At 45.0% G+C, this 21,191-nt stretch overlaps 1 protein-coding gene across 2 annotated transcripts in view; it reads left to right on the forward strand.

Annotated features, from left to right (window-relative positions):
• The first annotated feature begins 10,940 nt into the window (after positions 1 to 10,940).
• Positions 10,941 to 21,191, forward strand: part of MAPK11 (mitogen-activated protein kinase 11) — a 32,483-nt gene continuing 22,232 nt past the window's right edge. For both annotated transcript variants that reach the window (XM_018576740.1, XM_018576741.1), the window contains exon 1: positions 10,941 to 11,110. In XM_018576740.1, the coding sequence (XP_018432242.1) occupies positions 10,998 to 11,110 (113 nt within the window). In that variant the 5' untranslated portion in view covers positions 10,941 to 10,997. The remainder of the gene's footprint in view (positions 11,111 to 21,191) is intronic.

Here is a 21,191-nt window from a genome sequence, read left to right on the forward strand (position 1 = left end):
GCTGGAGGGCCAGAGTTGCCCACCACTGTACTAGATATACTGTTAAAGTGCAGGAGCGGTTTTCCTTCCACTGATGTGCATTGGTATCCTATAATGCACCTCAATGTATATTTTGATAGTGTGAAAGCAGGCTCCAATAGAGCTCACTACTTACCCTACTCCACTGTCCCATAGGCTTTCTACCTGCCATGTGACTGGTCCCTCCGGAGCCACTTCTAAACCGATCATTTGCCCGCCCCCTTACAGCCAGCATCACTTTGTGTGCAGTGTTATCAGCCCTATTAAGGTTACTTCTGGCAACTACAGAACATCTACCCTCCATGTTAAGGAGAGTTGGAGGTGTTCTGCAGTCTAAGCTAGAACAATCAGCCTAAAGTGACAATGCTGCTCCCCTGAAGATACAGTACAGTGAGATAGGTCAGGAAGTGTGATACTGGAAGAAGAAAACAAAGGTAAAAAAAAAAAGCCCCAAAAATATGTAATGCAGCCACCGTATCTAAGAATTGGTAAGCTGCAATATATTCAATTTTTGTACTTTGGTTTTGATATGCTGTACTATTATTATTATTATTATACAGGATTTATATATAGCCAACAGTTTGCGCAGCGCTTTACAATATAAGGAAGACATTACAATTACAATACAATTCAAGGCAAGATGGTAAGGAGGGCCCTGCCCCTGAGGGCTTACAATCACAAAGGGAGGGAGAAGTGATACATGAGGAGGTAGCTGTGTGGGGATGAATTGTTTGAGAACGTGATGGGCGAGTGGTTAGGTTGAGGCGGGATAGGCTTCCCTGAAGAGATGAGTCTAAAGGCAGTTAGAGTGGGAGAGAGATGGACAGGTTGGGGTAAAGAGTTCCAGAGGATGGGAGAGACTCTAGAGAAGTCCTGGAGTCGAGCATGGGACGTCACCACTCGCTCCGCCCATTTGTCATTCTCAGCTGTCAAATACAACATAACATTCAGGAGCTCCCGAATGCCATAGGGGTCGTTCACACCTAGACGATTGAGCTGGTGAGCTGTTCTCGTGCGGTTGCGGTCTCGTGCGGTTGTGCAGACTCTGGTCTGTGAGCAGAGGTGTCATAATACTTTTCATATGCAATGAACAAACAAAACGGACACGAAACAAAAATTCGTACAGACTACTGCTAACGAATTTCGTCCAAATCTGAAGCAAATTGACTTTTGGACCCGAATCCCGAAAAACGAAATAACACAAAATCCGAATTGAAACTAAACAAATTTTTTGCCGGTGCACATGTCTAGCTGACACTGCCCTTCCTTCTGGACGGTGACTACTTTTGTTCCCCATGGTCCCTGTGTGTATTGTAAAGTAGTCACTGCTCCAAGCTTGCTCCCATGATGGACTATAATCACAATACAATTTAGTAACCTAAATGTGAAATTTTAGTCCATCACAGGAGTGAGCTTGGAGCGGTGGCTACTTTACAACACACACAGGGACCATGGGGAACAGTAATAGCCACCGTCCAGAAGGAAGGACAGTATCAGCACTAATTCAGAGATGATTTGAGGATCTACAGCCGAGCGATACACAAATAAGATACATTTTTCTAAATAGTTAAGGTACTTAAATGTATTTTTACGAATAACTCCTGAGTTTAGAGTCAGTTTACGTTCATCCTCTGTAAATGGGTCATCTAAGTGGGCGCTTGGAGCCTGGTCTAGTGTTAGAAATTGAATGCTATCTTAAAAATGATTCAGGTCCTGCAGAGTATATGCTATTATAGACTAGGGGGTAGAGTAAAGCCCACCCAAATTGTTTATCAATCTGTTCTTGATAATAGATAACCTCATTCTAGTTTATCCAAAGTCTAGGTAAATGAACTGGGAGCCACTTGGCTTTCCCCAGGAAGGTGAGTAGTTTGCCATTCTCCTTCATGTTCAATGTCTTTAGATGTCACTGTCTTTAGAAACCACATTTACTTGGTGTCACCAGTGTCATTAACACACCCAGTATGAAATATTTATTAGTAAAACAAAAGAAACATACAAAATAAATGATATAAACATCTACATATCAAATTACATTTCACCCAAAGTCATTATAGTTTTCCTTTACACCAGTGCTTCTTAAAGTGTGGGTCGCGACCCCATATGGGGTCCCGCAAGTGAACAGGAAACCGACGCTGGGGGAAAGAGGGGACACCGACCGGCGTTGGGGGAAAGAGGGGAGAGATACCGTCCGACGCTGGGGTCCCATACAAATTTCCTCAGCCAAAAAGGGGTCACGAGTGGAGAAAGTTTAAGAAGGCCTGCTTTACACCAGTTTTTTTTTTTGCCAAAATATCATCCTAATGACATCACTGAACTTCAAATCTTTTGAAGTGAAATTCTTTTCAGCTAAGGCTGGCTGTTCATCCTTTTTTAGTTGATTCAGATGAAAGTATGCCTTTGTTCTGTGACCCCCCATAAAAATAGAGTTACAAATAAACAGACTGCACACTCTGCAATTAAAAGAAATGTAAGGCCACAATGCAGGATCCTGCTTAATGCAAACAATGTTAAAAAGATAAAACTAGATGCGCTGGATAATTATATCTATTAGTAGTGTCTCAGTAGTATATGTTGCAACCTATAGGACTGGCTATTTAGAAAAAAAATCAGAAGCAGTGTATCTTTCCAGAGCTTGTGGGAAAGGACACATTCCAGGACACAGTAACTAACTGGTTCTTCTGTAGCAGCTGGAATTCTCTTCATATGCTAATGGGGACATTCTTTAGCCAATATGAAGCACTGAAGCTTGATAAATACGTATTGTTAGTAAACTGCTAGCCAGAAGCTGCTGTTCAAACTGCCATTTTCTGTTCTAAAGGAAAACATCATGAAACGGTATACATTATTTGTGTGCTGTGGTTCTCTTCATAACAACATATTTTTCACTTTCTATGGGACTGAAATCCTCATAAATATATCAGGAAAACAAGATTGTATCAACCATGAAATGGAAGGGAGGAGATGCCCATATAAGTACATCCTTCCAAATGTAAGAGAAAAAAAGGGTTCATTAAATCAGCTTTATTCCTGTATATTAACTGGGACTGGTCTAGTTACTTTATAAATACTTTATAATAACTGCCATAAGTGTGACTAGCCTACATATTTTATAATGTCCTTTTAATAATTGGGAATTTTCTAATATTTTAAAGGGTAGGACAGAGGAAATGTAAAAGGAAATGATACTGATTTTGGATCATGTTATATCTGTTTTAATCTATCTATCTATCTATCTATCTATCTATCTATCTATCTATCTATCTATCTATCTATCTATCTATCTATCATACAGATACACCTATGACAAAGGATCCCCAGTGTATTACGGGTTAGCTAAAGAGACAGCACAGCAGAGGCTACCTGCTTTGTGTGTGATTGAAACCTTACATGGAGGCATATAATAAGACCAGATGACCACTGCTGAGGCATACTGCAGGTAAACCAAGCACCAATTCTTGGTGCCCTTATGAACGTAAACCCTGAAGTACGTGGCCTTAACAAGGAGACATTACCAGTAAGGGTGGGCTTTGAAATAAGCGCCAGGCAAGGTGAGTAGCCACTCAAGGCTAAACAAAAGTGTAGGACCTATTATTAAAAAAGGTGGTAGTGTTAATTTGTGTATGCTGAATGATATTTGTGCAAATTTCTGTGTCATGTTAATAAATTGCAAATCAAAAATCATGCTCCCTGCTGATTGCAGAGCTCCTAAAAAAGGGCTAAAATGTGAAAGTCATGTTTGAAAGATTATGGGAAAAGGTCCTATGATTAATGCAGGAAAATACGTACTAGGAGTATGTGTCAGACCTTTACAGGGAGACCACTGCTTCTACATGGGAAACAAGGGTCCTTCTCTGTATCACGCTGGCAGGAAACAGACTTTTCTACTCAGGCTGTGGCTGTGGCTGTTTTCTAAAAAATGAAATGTAAGACTTTGCACACTTTTTGTTTTAATCCCTCTGGAATGTAAGTACTGTAAATTAAGCTGATTTAAAGCCTAACCAAAAAACAACCCTTGCAGTGGGGCTACTTCCACAGTGCAGGGGTTAACTGCTCATTTATGCCTAGGGGCCTGGGGTAAAGCACCTACCTGATTCCCTCTCCCAGGTGGTCAATACTCACCTCTGTCCCTTCCACTCTGGCTGGTGGAAAAATTTTCAGCGTCCTCAAGTCTACTGCAGGTCTATGGAACCTGCATTTGATGTGATGACATCAGTGGCATGTAGCCCGGTGGAGCAAAGGGAAGAAGAGGCTGCTGGGACCAGTCTTGCAGCCTTGAGGGAGCTAGCAGGAGGGAGGATCAGGTGAGTAAAACATCTTTTTCCTGTCCCCTAGGCATAAATGAGCACTTAATTCTTGCAGTGCAGGGGTAGCCCTACTGCAAGGGTAGTGTTTTTGTTTGTCTGAGGATAGGCTTTAAACTATGTTAAGTTGGGTTTTGAATTGCATCTTTTTAATCTTTTTTTTAAACATTTTTGAGAGAGTAGTAAAGGGTTAGATCCCCTGTCAGGCTTTTACTGCTATCCAGGGCTCCATTAGAAAGTTGTTCTAACATAGGGAGTAAGGGAAAATCTGCAGCAGGCACACAGACAGAAATAAAAATCTGACAGGAGATCTAGACTTGGCCTGCTTCCTTTTGTAAAATGTTAGCATCAGAAGAAGAACTAGAGGGAAATCTCTTTGGTAGAGCACTTCCCTACCTTATTCAGAGCACAAGATAGTGGTTTTGGTTTGGCATACACTTTAAAATATTTATCCTTATAGGTTACCAGCGCAGCACAAGCATAGAGACTAGGATCACCAAGTTGCCAGTTTCATAGTAAAACATTACAAGGAAAACAGATTGTGTTTTCCTTTTCTGGGTCTTGCAGCCGGGAGATGAAGTATGTACGAAAGTGAAAAGCTTTTAAACATTTTTATTTCTTTGCAGCAGCATTTGGGTAATATCGGCAGCGGCTAATGGAAACACAAATGTCATTTTTGGAGCATCAGGAAGCAGCAGAACCTGTATTTACGGAACCGATAGAAATGATACACCAGCCGTAGAGCCCGACAATGCTTTAGCTTTTCTTTCAGAAGGCTGGAAACATCCAGATTTCCTTTTAATTCCAGCACCATGGGAGCAAAGACAATATAGAGATCCAGTGAAGCAGAATAGGAAATTGTTGGTCACAGCAGGCTAGTCCTGTGTTGTTTTCCCATTCCCACAATATTGGGCACTTTTTTATTCTTTAGAAGGTAAAAAGTAATAAGCAGCTGACTGGATAATACAAAAAGGCTATTGCTTCAGATTTACTTTTTCTTTTCACATCAAACAGAATGTAAGAACAAAAAAAGAGATTGAAGGAAGATTGGAAAACATGATGGGCAGTTAGTTCTCTTTAGGGTTCCTCCCATTCCTTTCCCTGCCAGTCTGGGCTGGTTGTCCTTGGCCATGTTTGGGCCTATATATCTACGGGGTGGGGAGCTAAGAAGCAGAAGATGGGAAGTTGCTCCAGTGGCTGTAGCAGCATGAGAGGAGTCCAGTTGGGATATTAAAACTTTAATGGGCCACCCTTACAACGGAAGTAGCATGAGGAGAGATTCCCCCCAACAGACAAAACTGGAAGCATCTGACTGATGGTGACGTTGAGTATACCTAATAGAGGAATTGCATTTACAATTTCTGCCAGTTCTATTCACTTGTATATAATTCTTTATGCAAGTCAATTTAATGAAAATATATATCCAACTACTGGACATTTCATAATTAAGTGTAAGCTAGGATGGCTAGCGAAGGTTCTTTAAGGTGTTAAAGCTGTGTGCAGAGTATGCAAGGACCAGAGTAACCAGGGACCGTCATGAGTGTTCTGCTCCTAACCTGGTCTAAGAGAAAATCAAAGGATGGCATTTTGGAAGCCATGAGCACCACTGAGTCTGTAAGTGTATGGAGGCACCATGAGAAATATCCTATGGACTGTGCAGGTTGTTTTGAGAGAAAGTGGCACTATCCTGAGGAACCGGTACCTGCATGCATGAGCAATACACATGAAAACTACAAGTGGATACTATAGTAAGTAAAGAGTGAGATAGTGGTTGTGCTACCATGCCTCCCACAACCAGTCAGATGCTGAAGGCTGCAAAGATGGCAGCGAAGGCCAAGCCATGAGAGGAGCTGGCCTAAAACCTTAGCATAGTCAGAGGCAAAATCCTGTGCTGCATCCCACAACCCCCAACACAGCACACTTTCTTGGTATGAAAACCAATTATTTTACAAGGAAAACTGTGATTTCATCTCCAAATCTCTTCATTTCAGACCTCAGATTAATCCCAAACCCTTTACCTTTAGACCTCAGATCAACCCCAAACCCTGCACCTCCAGATCTCAAGTCAACCCCTATTCATGCGCCTTCATACTCTAAAGGTGCATGCATTGGGGCTGATCTCAGGTGTGAAGGTGTGTGAATTGGGGCTGACCTAATACCTGAAAGTGGTGGAATTGGGGCTATTATGAGATCTGAAGGTGTGAGAATTAGAGCTGATCTGAGGCCTGAAGGTGTGGGAATTAGAGCTGATCTGAGGCCTGAAGGTGTGAGGTTTGAGGTTATTGTGAGATCTGAAGGTGCAGGAATTGGGGCTGATCTGAGTTATGCAGCTGCAGGAATTTGGGCTGATCTGGGATCTGAAGGTGCGGAAATTGGGGCTGATCTGAGTTCTGAAGGTGCAGGAATTGGGGCTGATCTGAGTTCTGAAGGTGCAGGAATTGGGGCTGGCTGCGGGCCACATAGTACCGGCTCGTGGGTCGCAATTGGCCCGCGGACCGGTACTTTGAGACCACTGTTCTAATGCCTCACCTCTATATCCAAAACTATAAAAAACTGCCTTTCGTTAGACTTTAAAAACTTTGAGTCACTGACCTAGAACAAGAACAAGTATGCAGAACAGGCTCTTCTAGCTTATATTCTTCTTGTATATGATTATCTTCTGTTATTACCATTCCCAGGTAATTGAAAGACTGAATTCTACAGGAGCTTCCAAACAGGCTCTTAAGGTCATCAATGTTTCTCCATTTTGTTTTATTTCTAGACATCGATCATATGCTTAGTTTTTGAGGGCCGGCCTTAGGCCTTTAGGCGCCCTGTGCGAGAAAGCTTTACAGCGCCCCTCAGTGGCCACACCCTTTAGTGGCCACGCCCCGTAACCACACCCATTTTCCCCAATATATGCACCATTTAAAGACTCCTATTTTGTTAAGCCGCAAAGAAACATATTAAAAAGTGTGATAAAAGTAAAACTTTTATTCAAAGGTATTAAACTTGTAGGCACAATAGAAGTATTCTTATCAAATAAAACAACAGAAGGTAAACAAAAATGTCAAACTACAATAGAGTCTAAAAAAATAAAGTGTCAGGATGTCATGCAGACCCCTTTTTTCAAGTAAGTGCATCTAGGCCTTCTTTCTTAGTCGCTTGCAGCATATTGCCCCTCATTTCCCCCAGACTCTATACTGATTTTGCCATTAGTAAGAAGCTGCGATTTCAGAACCTTTGTTATGACATTTGAAGATGAATTTCTCAACAATGTCCATAGTTACAGATGTGACTGAGAAAATAAATCAAGGCAACTGGCCTTTTCTTTAAGTATTTTTGCTTGTCATCCAACCAGCTTTCTCAATTCAGAATGACTTGTACAAAAATTATCGGGGAATAAATGTGGTGAATGTTGCTCCAATCCACATAATCTGTAAATTATAAGCAGCATGGAGCCAGAGACCTCATTGAGGTAAGGTGTTCATTGCATTTGCAATGAACACCTTTTTTGCATTTTGCATGATTGGAGCTAGCAGGTGTCATTAAGCCGCCTAGAGAAAGGTGTTAAAACAGCATTGAATGTGGCAGACAATAGATGTCTCACCCCCCCACCTCTATTCAAGCTTGGCTTCTCCATTTTTACATAAATCGCCTCTTTCACACCTCTTGTAAACCAGTCCTCCTTCCTGTTTAGGATGCGTACTTGACTGTCTTCAAAGGAGAGTCCTTTATCCTTTAGGTGTAGGTACATTGCCGAATCCTGACCAGAGGGTTTGGTTCTTTCTATGCCGTGCCATAGCAAGTTTTAAGGGCTCCCCTGAGGTGTTTGAATTCCTTCGTCTCGGCCTCTGTGCTGGTAGGGATTTTCTCTGCCCGGTGGTGTAGAGTCCTGATGACTACCAGTTTGTGATCTAGAGCAGTGGTTGTCAATCTGTGTAACCTCCGGACCCACATTTGTCCTTGGTCATTATGTCGCGACCCAAGTCGCATGGCACTTGAACGCATGGCACTTAAACGCATGGCATTGCGGCACCACACCTTTTGGGGTGGGCAATCAAACTGTGGGCGGGAGGTGCATTTGGGGTGCCAATCAAATGAATGACAACACAACTTCCGCACTAGGACGCGCAATAGGTGCGATTCTGTGGTACAGTGCAATAATCGCAAGGGACTGTGCAATTAACGCACTGTACTAGTGTGAACAGGTCCTCAAATACACTGACCGACACACAACCACAGACACAATGTCACACATTCAGACATTCTCACACACAAACACAATCCAAAGAATATTGTAATTTTTTAAAGATCCACACAGTCGCACTCTTTCGAGAACTGGAGAGGGTCCTCAGCCTGGGGTCCAGTGTGGCCTGCTGTGCTGGAACTCCATCCATATGCGCATTGCTTGTACAGCTCCCTTCCATGCCCTGTAGGTGTCGGGAGTCAGAATGTGACATCACTCCAGTCCAGGCACCTCTACTGGTCACGTGAGGGAGCTATAAACAATGCACAAATGGATGGAGCTTCCTCACGGCCATACTCCCAACCAACCACACCTCAAGCTGACATTCGGCGCCGGGCAGCATATTATGAATGGTTGCTTGGCGCAAGAACTAACTGGGAGGCTGAGGAGCCTCTTACCTAGCGCAGTGGAAGGAACGCAGTGACCCACTAAACATGTGGTTGCAACCCTCTTTTGGGTCACAAGCCATCAGTTGAGAACCATGGATCTAGAGTATGGTGGGAGTTAAATAGTAGATACTGGTCCATGCATGTGTTGATTTTTTGTAGACCTCTATTTCCAGTCTCCTCCCCTTTCTACTGTTACAAAATAGTCCAAGAAAGCCTATGTGTTGTTTTGTATATCTTTGGTTATGATTAACAGATTACGTGGATTGGAGCAACATTCACCATATTTATTCCCAGATAATCTTTGTACAAGTCATTTTGAACTGAGAAAGCTAGTCAGATGACCAGCAAAACGTCTTCAAAAAATATACAGCCTTGATTTCTTTTTTACAGATATACCATGACCTGGATGAATGAGAACCTTCACAGACATAGAGGTGACTGAGGGTTTGTCAATACTCTCTTGTATCCAGGTTCACTTTAGCAGTGGCGTCACAAGGGGGGGTGCGGCCTGCACCCGGATGGCACCATTGGAGGGGTGACACCAAAATGACTGATAGTCATTTTGGTGTCACCCCCTCTGAAAAGGGGACCCGGCAGCATACCTTATCCCGCGGGTTGAACGTCCCCTACTTTCTCTGCCAGCGTCCATCACCAAGATGGCTGGCGGCAAGTATCAAAAAGATGGCCGTGCATGTGCTATGACAGCACGGCGGGGTGTCACCCGGTATCTGCTCCGGGTGACACTCGGCTTTGGGATGCCCCTGACTTTAGGCCTGCTCCCCTTAACTGCTAGCTAATATTTCCACAAAAACTGTTTTCATATAAATGTCACTGGTTTTTACCATCAAATCTTTACAGGTACATGAAGATGGGAGCATGTGTGAACCTATACTTTGCCTGAATTAAGTGCTGGTCCACACCACAAATAATGCGTTCCAGAGCGATCAGGCTCTGGAACGCACTGAATTGCATTCCGGCTGGCTTCCTGCGTACTGGGGCGTGACAGTACATTGAAGTCGATGGCACCGCAGACACACCCCGCTCGCAATGTGCGATCGCCTGCATTGCATAGCATTTTTGCAGATCGCACTGGACCGGAACGCAGGCACTAATGAGCGATCTCACTGTGAATGGGGGGCGTGGCTGCGGTGCCATTGACTTCAATGCACCGCCACACCCCCCTCCCGCCCCTGAATGCAGGGAGCCAGCCGGAGTGCAATACAGTGCGTTCCAGAGCCTGACCGCTCTGGAACGCACTGTTTCTGGTGTGAACCGGTCCAATGGGAAGTAACCAATTTGCTTGACAGCAAGTTCCAGGAGGAGTTTCTACCTCCTAGACCTGATTGGACCACCCTTGTAAACAGGGACCTAAGGTGACAATTCTGCTACTTCATACATAGAATGCAGGAGTGAGGCTCCATTCACACATAGAGATAGCGTTTTCTGCGCCATTTTCCACGATAGAGCGCAAACGGTAACATACGCGCAGATTTTACTATAGATAAACTATACTATATATAAACATGCAGATTCCGCCCAGGAAATCGCGCTACGACTTTTTTGCGGGACGCGCTTTTCATACTGCGCGGATGCCGCCCAAGTGCGAACAGCTGCAATTGAAAAGCATTCTTTTTTATGTCTAGCGCAGAAAACTGCTAATATGTGAATGGGGGCTGAGTGTAGTCAGTGTGGTCAGGAAGTGTGTTCTTAGCAGGATCACCAGGTGAAAATAAAGGGGGCAAAGAAAAGGAATGCAGCCAGCACATGTAAGGGTGGTAATCAGCTATGTATGCCATTTTTTATTTGGGAGTTGGATCCATTATCTTGGTGACATGTTTCTGGAATTCATATAAACACGTGAGGACATTCCCAGGAATGCCTGGCTGATGTCACACAGGGTGAGTGTTACTCGTACAATTGTCATTGAGTGTGTAGTTGTGGTGAGTGTTGTTCCCTCCACCTGACTGATCCCTCTCCTCCTCCTCCCACAGCCCTCTCCTCCTCCTCCCGCCTCCTTCCTCTACCGCTGCCAGGGCTCAGATTGCCGGCTCCACCGAAATGAGCGGCCGGAGCGGATTTTACCGGCAAGAGCTGAACAAGACGGTGTGGGAGGTACCGGAGCGGTATCAGCACCTCACCCCGGTGGGCTCGGGGGCCTATGGCTCTGTCTGGTAGGTGCTGTGTGTGTGAATGGTGTGGGAACAAGTGTCCTCCTGGGCCTCTGCCAGACACAGAGACTGAGGGAGGCTCGGCATGCAGTGTTCTCTGTTGGGGGCCCGGCCGCTTCCCCATTTCACAATGCGCATCTCTCTCTGTATAGGGTGCTCTCACCCTGTGTATATAGGGGGCACCGATCCTGTATATATAGGGGGCACCGATCCTGTATATATAGGGTGAACAGATCCTGTATATATAGGGGGCACCGATCCTGTGTATGTAGGGTGCACCAATGCTGTGTATACCGTATAGGGTGCACCAATGCTGTGTATACCGTATAGGGTGCACTGTGTGTGTGTTGTAGGGTGTACTGATCCTGTGTATGTAGGGTGCACCAATGCTGTGTGTACCGTATAGGGTGCACTGTGTGTGTGTCGTTGGGTGTACTGATCCTGTGTATGTAGGGTGCACCAATGCTGTGTATATAGGCAACACTAATTCTGTGTGTGTATATATAGGGTGTGGGGTGCACAGATCCTGTGTCTGTGGGGTGCACAGATCCTGTGTCTGTGGGGTGCACAGATCCTGTGTCTGTGGGGTGCACAGATCCTGTGTCTGTGGGGTGCACAGATCCTGTGTCTGTGGGGTGCACTGATGCTGCGTCTGTGGGGTGCACAGATCCTGTGTCTGTGGGGTGCACTGATGCTGCGTCTATAGGGTGTAGGGTGCAGTGATGTTGCGTCTGTGGGGTGCACTGTTTTGTGTTTGTTAGGGTGCAGTGATGTTGCGTCTATAGGGTGTAGGGTGCACTGATGCTGCTTCTATAGGGTGTGGGGTGCACGGATGCTGCGTCTGTGGGGTGCACAGATCCTGTGTCTGTGGGGTGCACTGATGCTGCGTCTATAGGGTGTAGGGTGCACTGATGCTGCTTCTATAGGGTGTGGGGTGCACGGATGCTGCGTCTGTGGGGTGCACAGATCCTGTGTCTGTGGGGTGCACTGATGCTGCGTCTATAGGGTGTAGGGTGCACTGATGCTGCTTCTATAGGGTGTGGGGTGCACGGATGCTGCGTCTGTGGGGTGCACAGATCCTGTGTCTGTGGGGTGCACTGATGCTGCGTCTATAGGGTGTAGGGTGCACTGATGCTGCTTCTATAGGGTGTGGGGTGCACGGATGCTGCGTCTGTGGGGTGCACAGATCCTGTGTCTGTGGGGTGCACTGATGCTGCGTCTATAGGGTGTAGGGTGCACTGATGCTGCTTCTATAGGGTGTGGGGTGCACGGATGCTGCGTCTGTGGGGTGCACAGATCCTGTGTCTGTGGGGTGCACTGATGCTGCGTCTATAGGGTGTAGGGTGCACTGATGCTGCTTCTATAGGGTGTGGGGTGCACGGATGCTGCGTCTGTGGGGTGCACAGATCCTGTGTCTGTGGGGTGCACTGATGCTGCGTCTATAGGGTGTAGGGTGCACTGATGCTGCTTCTATAGGGTGTGGGGTGCACGGATGCTGCGTCTGTGGGGTGCACAGATCCTGTGTCTGTGGGGTGCACTGATGCTGCGTCTATAGGGTGTAGGGTGCAGTGATGTTGCGTCTGTGGGGTGCACTGTTTTGTGTTTGTTAGGGTGCAGTGATGTTGCGTCTATAGGGTGTAGGGTGCACTGATGTTGTGTCTATAGGGTGTAGGGTGCACTGATGCTGCTTCTATAGGGTGTGGGGTGCACGGATGCTGCGTCTGTGGGGTGCACTGTTTTGTGTTTGTAAGGGTGCAGTGATGTTGCGTCTATAGGGTGTAGGGTGCACTGATGCTGCTTCTATAGGGTGCAGGGTGCACTGATGCTGCGTCTATGGGGTGTAGGGTGCACTGTTGTGTTTTTTAGGGTGCAGTGATGCTGCGTCTATAGGGTGCAGTGATGTTGCATTTATAGGGTGTAGGGTGCACTGATGCTGCGTCTATAGGATGTGGGGTGCACTGTTGTGTTAGGGTGCACTGATGCTGCGTCTATAGTGTGTAGGGTGCACTGATGCTGCGTCTATAGGATGTGGGGTGCACTGTTGTGTTAGGGTGCACTGATGCTGCGTCTATAGTGTGTAGGGTGCACTGATGCTGCGTCTATAGGATGTGGGGTGCACTGTTGTGTTAGGGTGCACTGATGCTGCGTCTATAGTGTGTAGGGTGCACTGATGCTGCGTCTATGGGGTGTAGGGTGCACGGTTGCTCTTCCAGGTGTGTACTGAGCAGCTGCTGTACCAGGAACATGATGATATGCTGCCATTTTGGTTGATTCATGTGATTGGACGAGGAGGGGATACCTAGCAGGAGATGTGCCCATAGGGGAAATGGTATCCTGCAGACTGGTGTCAAGCTTGTACGTATTTGGATGCTTGTCTTTTGTCAGTGTCTGTAGATCAGTTTTGATGTGTAAAACATACTGTATGTCTGTTTCCATGTGTCTTCTTGGTATGGTAATCAGATCTAAAGATTTCTATTGTAAACAGCTTTGAACATGGAGTGGACAAATGTGCATTCATGAATGTTGTCTATGGACCTGAATGTTCTGTTTCTGACCCTATCGTGTCTTTATTTCATTGTTGCTGTTCTGAAATCACTCATAAGATGTAGCCTATGGCCTTTTAGCACTGCTGTGCTTTTTACTTCTATTCTGTCATTGTCTATGTTACCGAGATGTGAGAGCTTTGTGTCACCTGTGTAACATATACAGCGAGCCCCAGGTACGTCTGGTAAAACATCACCCTGCACCTGACGTGAGCCGCATATATTAATATCCCACTTTTCAATCCACATGGTTCCAGGGGTGGGCAAATTAATATGGAATTCAGGAGCCAGTCTCTCCAATTCCGGAGTCGGCTTCATTGACATCTAGAGAAAACCTCAAAGGTTAGGTGCCAGCTGTACATTTTAAAGGAGTGCTGGCTCCTGGGATTTGTCCAACCCTGCCACAAAACCCACTAGCCATATATATAATGCTACTTCAAAATTACAACTGGCTTCTGACTTTTTCGGTTTATCTCTAGTTGTCAGTGGAGCTAGGTCCTGGATTGGACAGATTGGCTCTTGAATGTAAATGTGCCCACCCCTGCTATACCTAAAAGCCTAGACTGCCAGGCAATATAACGTTTGGCAGCAACTGTCCTTGATACAGAGAGGCAGCTGTAGACTGCGCCACACATGGTGACAGCCCCATAGAGATAGAGTGTGCCAAACAGCGAGTTTGGGCTAGAGCACATGTGTCAAACATAAGGCCCGCCAGACCATTTCATGTGGCCCTTGCACCTCTTTTCAGCTGTGGCACCCCCCTCGTCTCTGCTCCCACCTTGTCTCAGCAGTCGGCAGCAGAGAGGACTGAATACTTTGGATATATTGACTAGGGATGCACCAATATCGGTATCGGTGCCAGTACTGGGCATTTTCACAAGTATTAGTACCTGTATAAATGTACCTGTATAAATGCCCCTATACTAAGTGCAGATACTGGCGCTTTAAATTTTTGAACCGAAACCTGTGCTATACACAGGCACCGGGCTTCATGGGAAGGCACCCAAGGTCCCAGCAGCCTTCCTGTGAATCGCGCTGCCTGTTTACAATGCTGGCAGCAAATCTCCTCCTGTGGATCCACTGTGCCCGCACTTGCAGAGACGGACCGGGACCCCTGGTAAGACCGCACAGCCACCTATAGACTGCACACAGCCCACCTGAGAGTCCGCACAGCCCAGCATAGATCCCTCAGCCCATCTGAGAGTAGGCACAGCCCGCATAGAACCCGCACAGCCCAGCATAGATCCCTCAGCCCATCTGAGAGTAGGCACAGCCCACATAGAACCCGTACAGCCACCCATAGAACCCGCACAGCCACCTATAGACCCCGCACAGCCCACCTGAGAGTCTGCACAGCCCAGCATAGAACCTGGAAAGCCAACCTTCGAGCCTGCACAGCCCACCTATAGACCCCGCACAGCCCACCTGAGAGTCTGCACAGCTCACCATAGAACCTGCACAGCCATCTGAGAGTCCGTACAGCCCACCATAGAAACCTTGTAAGCTCCTTGAGGGTAGGGACTGATGTGAATGTGCAACTATGTAAAGCGCCGCGTAAATTGTCAGCGCTATATAAATACCTGTAATAAATGAATAAATATAGCCTTACAGATACAACCGGTCCTTTGAGGGCAACCATAATGCTGATGCGGCCTGTGATTAAATTTAGTTTGACACCCCTGGGCTAGAGGGACTGGGCCAGATGGGAAGAACTTCAGAGGGACCAGACTAGACAGTATGCCGGAGGGACTGGGTCAGGCAGGGAAATTGCCATAGGGACCGGGCCAGGCAAGGAGAATCCCCAGGGGTCCTGGCCAGGGAGGGAGAGTGCCCCAGGGGCTGGGACAGGCAAGGGATGGGGGCGGAGTAGCAGTTACAGAACTTCCTTCTTTCAGGGTGAAGCTGTAACCTGCCAAACACAGTGGTGCCATGCTAAAACTTTGTACAGGGTGTTTTAGAACCTAAGGCCAGCAATAAGTAACCCCATCTTCTTTATTAGTATGTCTTCTAATAGTTTTCCTGGTGGTTTTGTTATCCTCTTCAATACTCATGTTATTGGTGCGTGTCACACATCATTCAGGTGCTTCTCTGGCAAAAACAGAAGGCAGCCTCTTCAAGCACTACCATGGAGACCTCATACCTCTCATGATTAATACATACAATAGCAGCCAGTGTTGTTCATATCACTACTTCCTCCTTCTCCATCATCAGAGTAAACATTTGTTTTAACTGTTCCGTCAGTCAGATGGCCTGAAGTGAAATCCCGGATATTGGATCCTTCGAATGTAAACACTGCTCACTGGCTCTCCGTTGCGTCCTTCTGCATGTGTTCATTCTCAGCATGTTACAATAACACCTGCTACTAGGAAGGAAAAGCTTTTTTTCAAGTATAGTATAACTCTAGTGTGTATTCCTATGACATGCTGATGTTATAACGGGATAGTGTATGCTGGGACTTTAATACTGACTTACTATGGTGTCGTGAGCACAGAGATGAAATAAAATGTACCTGTGTGTAAACATTTCTAAATATGTTGCTTTTACCACATCATTTCCTGCATCATTTGTTGACTACTTTTCACTTACAATATGAACTAAATACCTCATTTAGCAAGAGGTGTCCAAACTTTAGCATGCCACTGTAGTAACATCTTTTATGTATTGAGCGTTGCCTTCTGTCTGCCCATCACTTTCACTGACTTCCTGGATTCCCAGTGTGCTCTGTGTCCCTTTCCCTGCTGCTTGAGGTGATGTAATCAGGACTACATATCCCACCGTCTATTGCTTCCAGCAAGCAATGATATTGAGTTGTAGTTCAGAAGGCAGGCTCTGTGAGTTGTGACACAATGACATGCAAATGCACAGGGCTGAGTAAAATTGTGTCAGTGCATTGAGGAAGTACATCCGTTGGCCAGCTTCAGTGAGTACGTTTACAAACTTATACATCAGTATGGATATTAGAAGTGGGATAAAAATTCAAAATTTTTAGGGTTTGGCCCATTGGGCACAGATTATGGCTTGTAAATGTATTTTTTATATTCAGCTGTGCCAGGGATTTTTGCCCACTCGAGCGCTGATCACTAATTCCAAGAAACTCTTGGGCTGCCTCGCATTTAACGTTAAAGATCTGTACGCAGATTTTCAGTTTAAATTATATTAAAGCCAAAGAAGGGGCTTTATCAAAACTGGAGCAGACAAAATCTGGAGCAGCTGTGCATGGCAACCAATCAGAATCTTTTGTTTTCAAATCTTAACTGAAGAGAGAAGCTGATTGGTTGCCATGGGCAACTGCTCCAGATTTTGTCTGCTCCAGTTGTGATAAATTCCCCCCTGGGTGTTTTATGTTATATGAAATGCTGAGAAAATCATTTACAATGGATGCTGCTCCTTGATGTTTAAACGTTTTAATTTCCTGCAGAATCCTATAGATAATCTATAGATGTATGGCCATCTTAAGGCCTGGTTCACACGAGCTGCAGTCTTGGCGGATCGCTTTTCAGAGGGTGGTGAAACAGCAACTGCCCAACGTTCCGGAGGTGATCCTGCCAGCTGAATGCAAGGCTAATCCTAATGGGATTTTTCATTGAAGTGCTGCAACGCAACCACGTACCCTTGCAGTTGTAATGCAGTCTAATCCATTTCAATTGTTGTGTTTGACAAACGGCACTGCCTGTCAAACACGACATGCTGTATTTTTTTTTTGCCGTGACGCAAAGCATTGTGGCCGCAGCAATGTTTACTCACTGTGCAGCCGGAGTGCTGACCTTCCACGCGGGACGTACAAACGCTCCCTCACCACCTGTGTGAACGAGGCCTATAGCATGTCACAGCATTTTTTATTTATTTTACCATGCCTTCATGTTGAGAAACAGCTTCGGTATGAAGGAAAAGCTTTTATTACTCCTCGTGACATATTCATCAGGTTGATAAAATTCTTGCAGGGGCAGCTGCTTAGACCTCAGTTCCTACTTCAGTACGTAGACAAGCCTCCAGAACTATATCTCGCAAGAGCTCATTCCCTACACACAGACTCTTGGAAGTCAGGATACTAGCAATGTTTTGCTGGTAAAAAAGCAATGTCTGCACATGGAATGGAACAGATGGGGAATATGCAGACTTCTGTAGTCCAGCAGGCAGGGCTTTCAATACTGCTAGGATTTCAATGTAGCAATGGCACTACGTTGTTGGCCCAAATGGGAAGTAATTAGGTATTTTTCTGTAATTAATCCCATTAAAAGGGGTAAAATATTGGTAAATGTGCTTGTACAGAGATGAACTAAATATGTTGGGGTTTTTTTATTTGTCCTGCCATGCACTTACAACAGGGCTGGACAAACCCCATGAGCCCTAAAAACTGACAGGTGCCTAATTTTTGCGGGTTTTTTTTTTTCTAGTTGTCAGTGGAACTGGCTCCTAAAAAGTCCTACTGGCTCCTGGATTGGACACGCCTGTTCCTGAATTCCACAGCCTCTCCACCAAAAGTCTCCTGGCAGAACTTTGCAGAAAAAACAATCTTATTTCACTCCTTTTCAGGAGATCTGGGAGTGTTCTGTTGTGCAGGAGATGGTGTTACCTGTTAAAGCCCAACTCCAGCCCAAACGTTTTGTTTTGAATATTTAAAAACTGCTCTTCACTTGCAGCAATATCACTGCCTAAACAACATTCTGCATCCAACATTTCCATGAGTTTTAAATGCTGGGTCCCCTTGGGCGTGCTGTGGTTCCTCCCGCTGGTGATCACTAGAGGTCACAGTAGTGACATAGGGGTCGGTGGAACAAACCACATTGCTCAGCGGGGGGACCTGGTTTCTGAAATGTCAGATTAAGAAGGTTAGATAGGGAGTAAAGTTTGATGGTGTAGGAAGTGGACATGTAAGTATCACCTGTGTCATTTTACAGGCACGTTTTTAGTTTAGTTTTTGGAAGTGACAGAGGTCCTATAACAAGCATTAAACAGCTTTTTGAATTTGTTATCCCCTCATGACTAGGAATATGTTCTACTTGTATGAATGGCAGCTTTACTAGCTGCTCTTACACTTGAAGGCCTTGTTGCATAGGCTTCGACTCCTAACGGCGAGAATGAACAGCAGTGTGTACAACAATCAATGACAAAGATTTTAAGCATTCCTTCGCTGAGTTCTGATAGTTTGGAACACTTGAGGCTTTCTTGAAGCTTACAATTGCTGTAAACTCTGTCTTCAGACTAGCTTTTACAAGTTGAAGCCTATGTATATCAGGCCTTAGGTCTTGAAAGCTGCTGGAAGGTTTTCAGATGCTTTGTAAATGCCTTCTGGATCTGATGTTCTTCAGATGAATGTTTACTAGCTCTGATGATGACAGTGTGTTTAGGGCATTATTTGAAGACATTTATTTTTTAATTGTGACCTAGTTATCCAACACATTTTTATGTCCCAATCCAATTGTCCTAATTTTTCTGGAGAATGAAGTAGATGAGATCACGATGGGTGTTATCTATGTTGCAGGCAGCTAGCTTTATGCAGGAAGTATTTACATCAAACTTGTAGCATGCATGTTGTATATACAGGTGTGCAAAGCCTTTCTCCAGGGAAATGAGAAAACTGCCATTGCAGTGGGGATACCCCATGCACTGCAAGGGTTAACTGCTCATGTCTAGTAGATTGTATAAAGAAGCTTTTACCTAATTTGTGCGCCCCCAGCAGTCGCTGCTCACCTCTCTCCCCTCCCATTTAGCTTGTGAGCTGTCTTTCCGTGTCCTCGTGTAGGATGCAAGGATATGGGCCTTAAGTTAGATGTGATGACGTCAGCAGCCCTTCCGACCACAAGAGGTTTCGGTTGCGGGTCTTGGAACCTGTGGGAGCGGGGGTCAGGTAAGTAAAACCGCTTCACACTGCTCCCTTACACATAAAAAAGCAGGAAACTTTGCACTGCAGGGGTATCTCCATCGCAAGGAGATTGGCTTTAATTGTTTGGGGCACATACTGTGAGTTTATGGAGCAAAGGAAAATATAGGCAGGAAGTTCAGGGAAGCGGAGCCAAGAGAGTTGGAGCCAGTTGTTTAGACGACTGGGCAAAAAATGTAATGAAATACTTTTGCAGGGCAATGTATATTTGTTTGATATGGATTAATTATTGATACACGTTTGAGTTTAATACTACTTTAAATCAGTGGTGGACACATGAATTTGGATTTCAGGACCCAGGTTGTCCAATCCAGGAACCAGATTAATTGACAACAACTAGAGAAAACCTAAAAAGTTGAGCACCAACTGTAATTTCTAAGGAGTTTGGCTACCAGGGATTTGTCCGTTGCTGAATGAAATACCTGTACTGGGAGAATATGGAAGGTGCTATTGCTGACCTGTCCTTCTGAAAATTCTGGTTCTCTGCTTATCATACTGAGCCAATGGCTTTAAAAAGTTCTCAGTCCCTGAAGCAAGTATGCAGATTTGCAATTCTGACTTCCTTCTCCCTTTTCTCATCTGCATGCTTGTTCTGGGTCAGTGAAGCCAACATTCCCCATATTTCCCCCAGTGAAGGCTTTTCCTGTAACCCTTTCTTTTCCTAAATCAGAATGCAATGTAGACAGCCTCTGTATTGGTTGTTTAGGGTGCTAGTAAGGGAGCTGTGAGAGGGGACAGACTTTGGGGCAATGGTATGTCTAGGTACCTAGCATTCTGGATACTACCTTACACATATTTTGGAAAGGGTTACTTTAACTCTACCTATTTATAATAAGCTATTTTTTATACAATAGGCAAGCAGCTAATTAGCAGTCCAGTGTCCTTCTCATACTTTGTATGCCCCACAATCCAAGGATTGTATACTAATGGGTAAGAAGCCACGATTATAATGGCTGCTGTAGTGACACGGATGATTCCATAAAATGATTTTTATCAAGGTGATCAGACTACTGGAGTAAAGCTGGTCATACACTTATAGATATATTTTGTTCAGCCTGACAGATTCCTAAACTGCTTTAAATACAAGTAAAAGTAAAATACAAGTAGTAAAGCATGAATTATTGAATCTCTCGCTATATAGGCCCTCATTCACACCTGAGCGATTTGAAGCACGTTTCTAGAAACATTTTCATCCTTTTCCATGGGTCATTTTCACATCTTGTTACACAAGTACAGGAGCTTTCTTGGGGTAGGAACTGTGTTTTTGACCCCAAGAGGAATTTTGAAAAAATACATAAAACATGCATTTTTCATGTGTTTCTGTGCCTAAGGGCCGCCACCTCCTTGTAGTAACATGGTCTGTCCTTTGTTGGGGTGCAAAGATGACATTAGGAGTCTAATAGACCCCTCATGTACCCCTATAGAAAACATGTCGCCTCTAACCCAACTGGGTATTCTATTGTGCGCTAAAGTAAATCTGAATGCATTTTTACTAAAAATGTGTTACGCTAATGTCATATGAAATGAAAAGTTCCACCATTTTATTCTACAGGGTCTCTGCTTTCAGAAAAAAATATTTTGGGGGGCTTTAAAGAAGAACTCCAGGCAGTTACAAAATTAACCATTGCATTAGGGCTACTGCGGGTGACTTTTAATATTC

Source organism: Nanorana parkeri, unplaced genomic scaffold, assembly GCF_000935625.1.
Source record: "Nanorana parkeri isolate BGI_ZX_2015 unplaced genomic scaffold, ASM93562v1 scaffold75, whole genome shotgun sequence".
Classification (NCBI taxonomy): Eukaryota; Metazoa; Chordata; class Amphibia; order Anura; family Dicroglossidae; genus Nanorana; species Nanorana parkeri.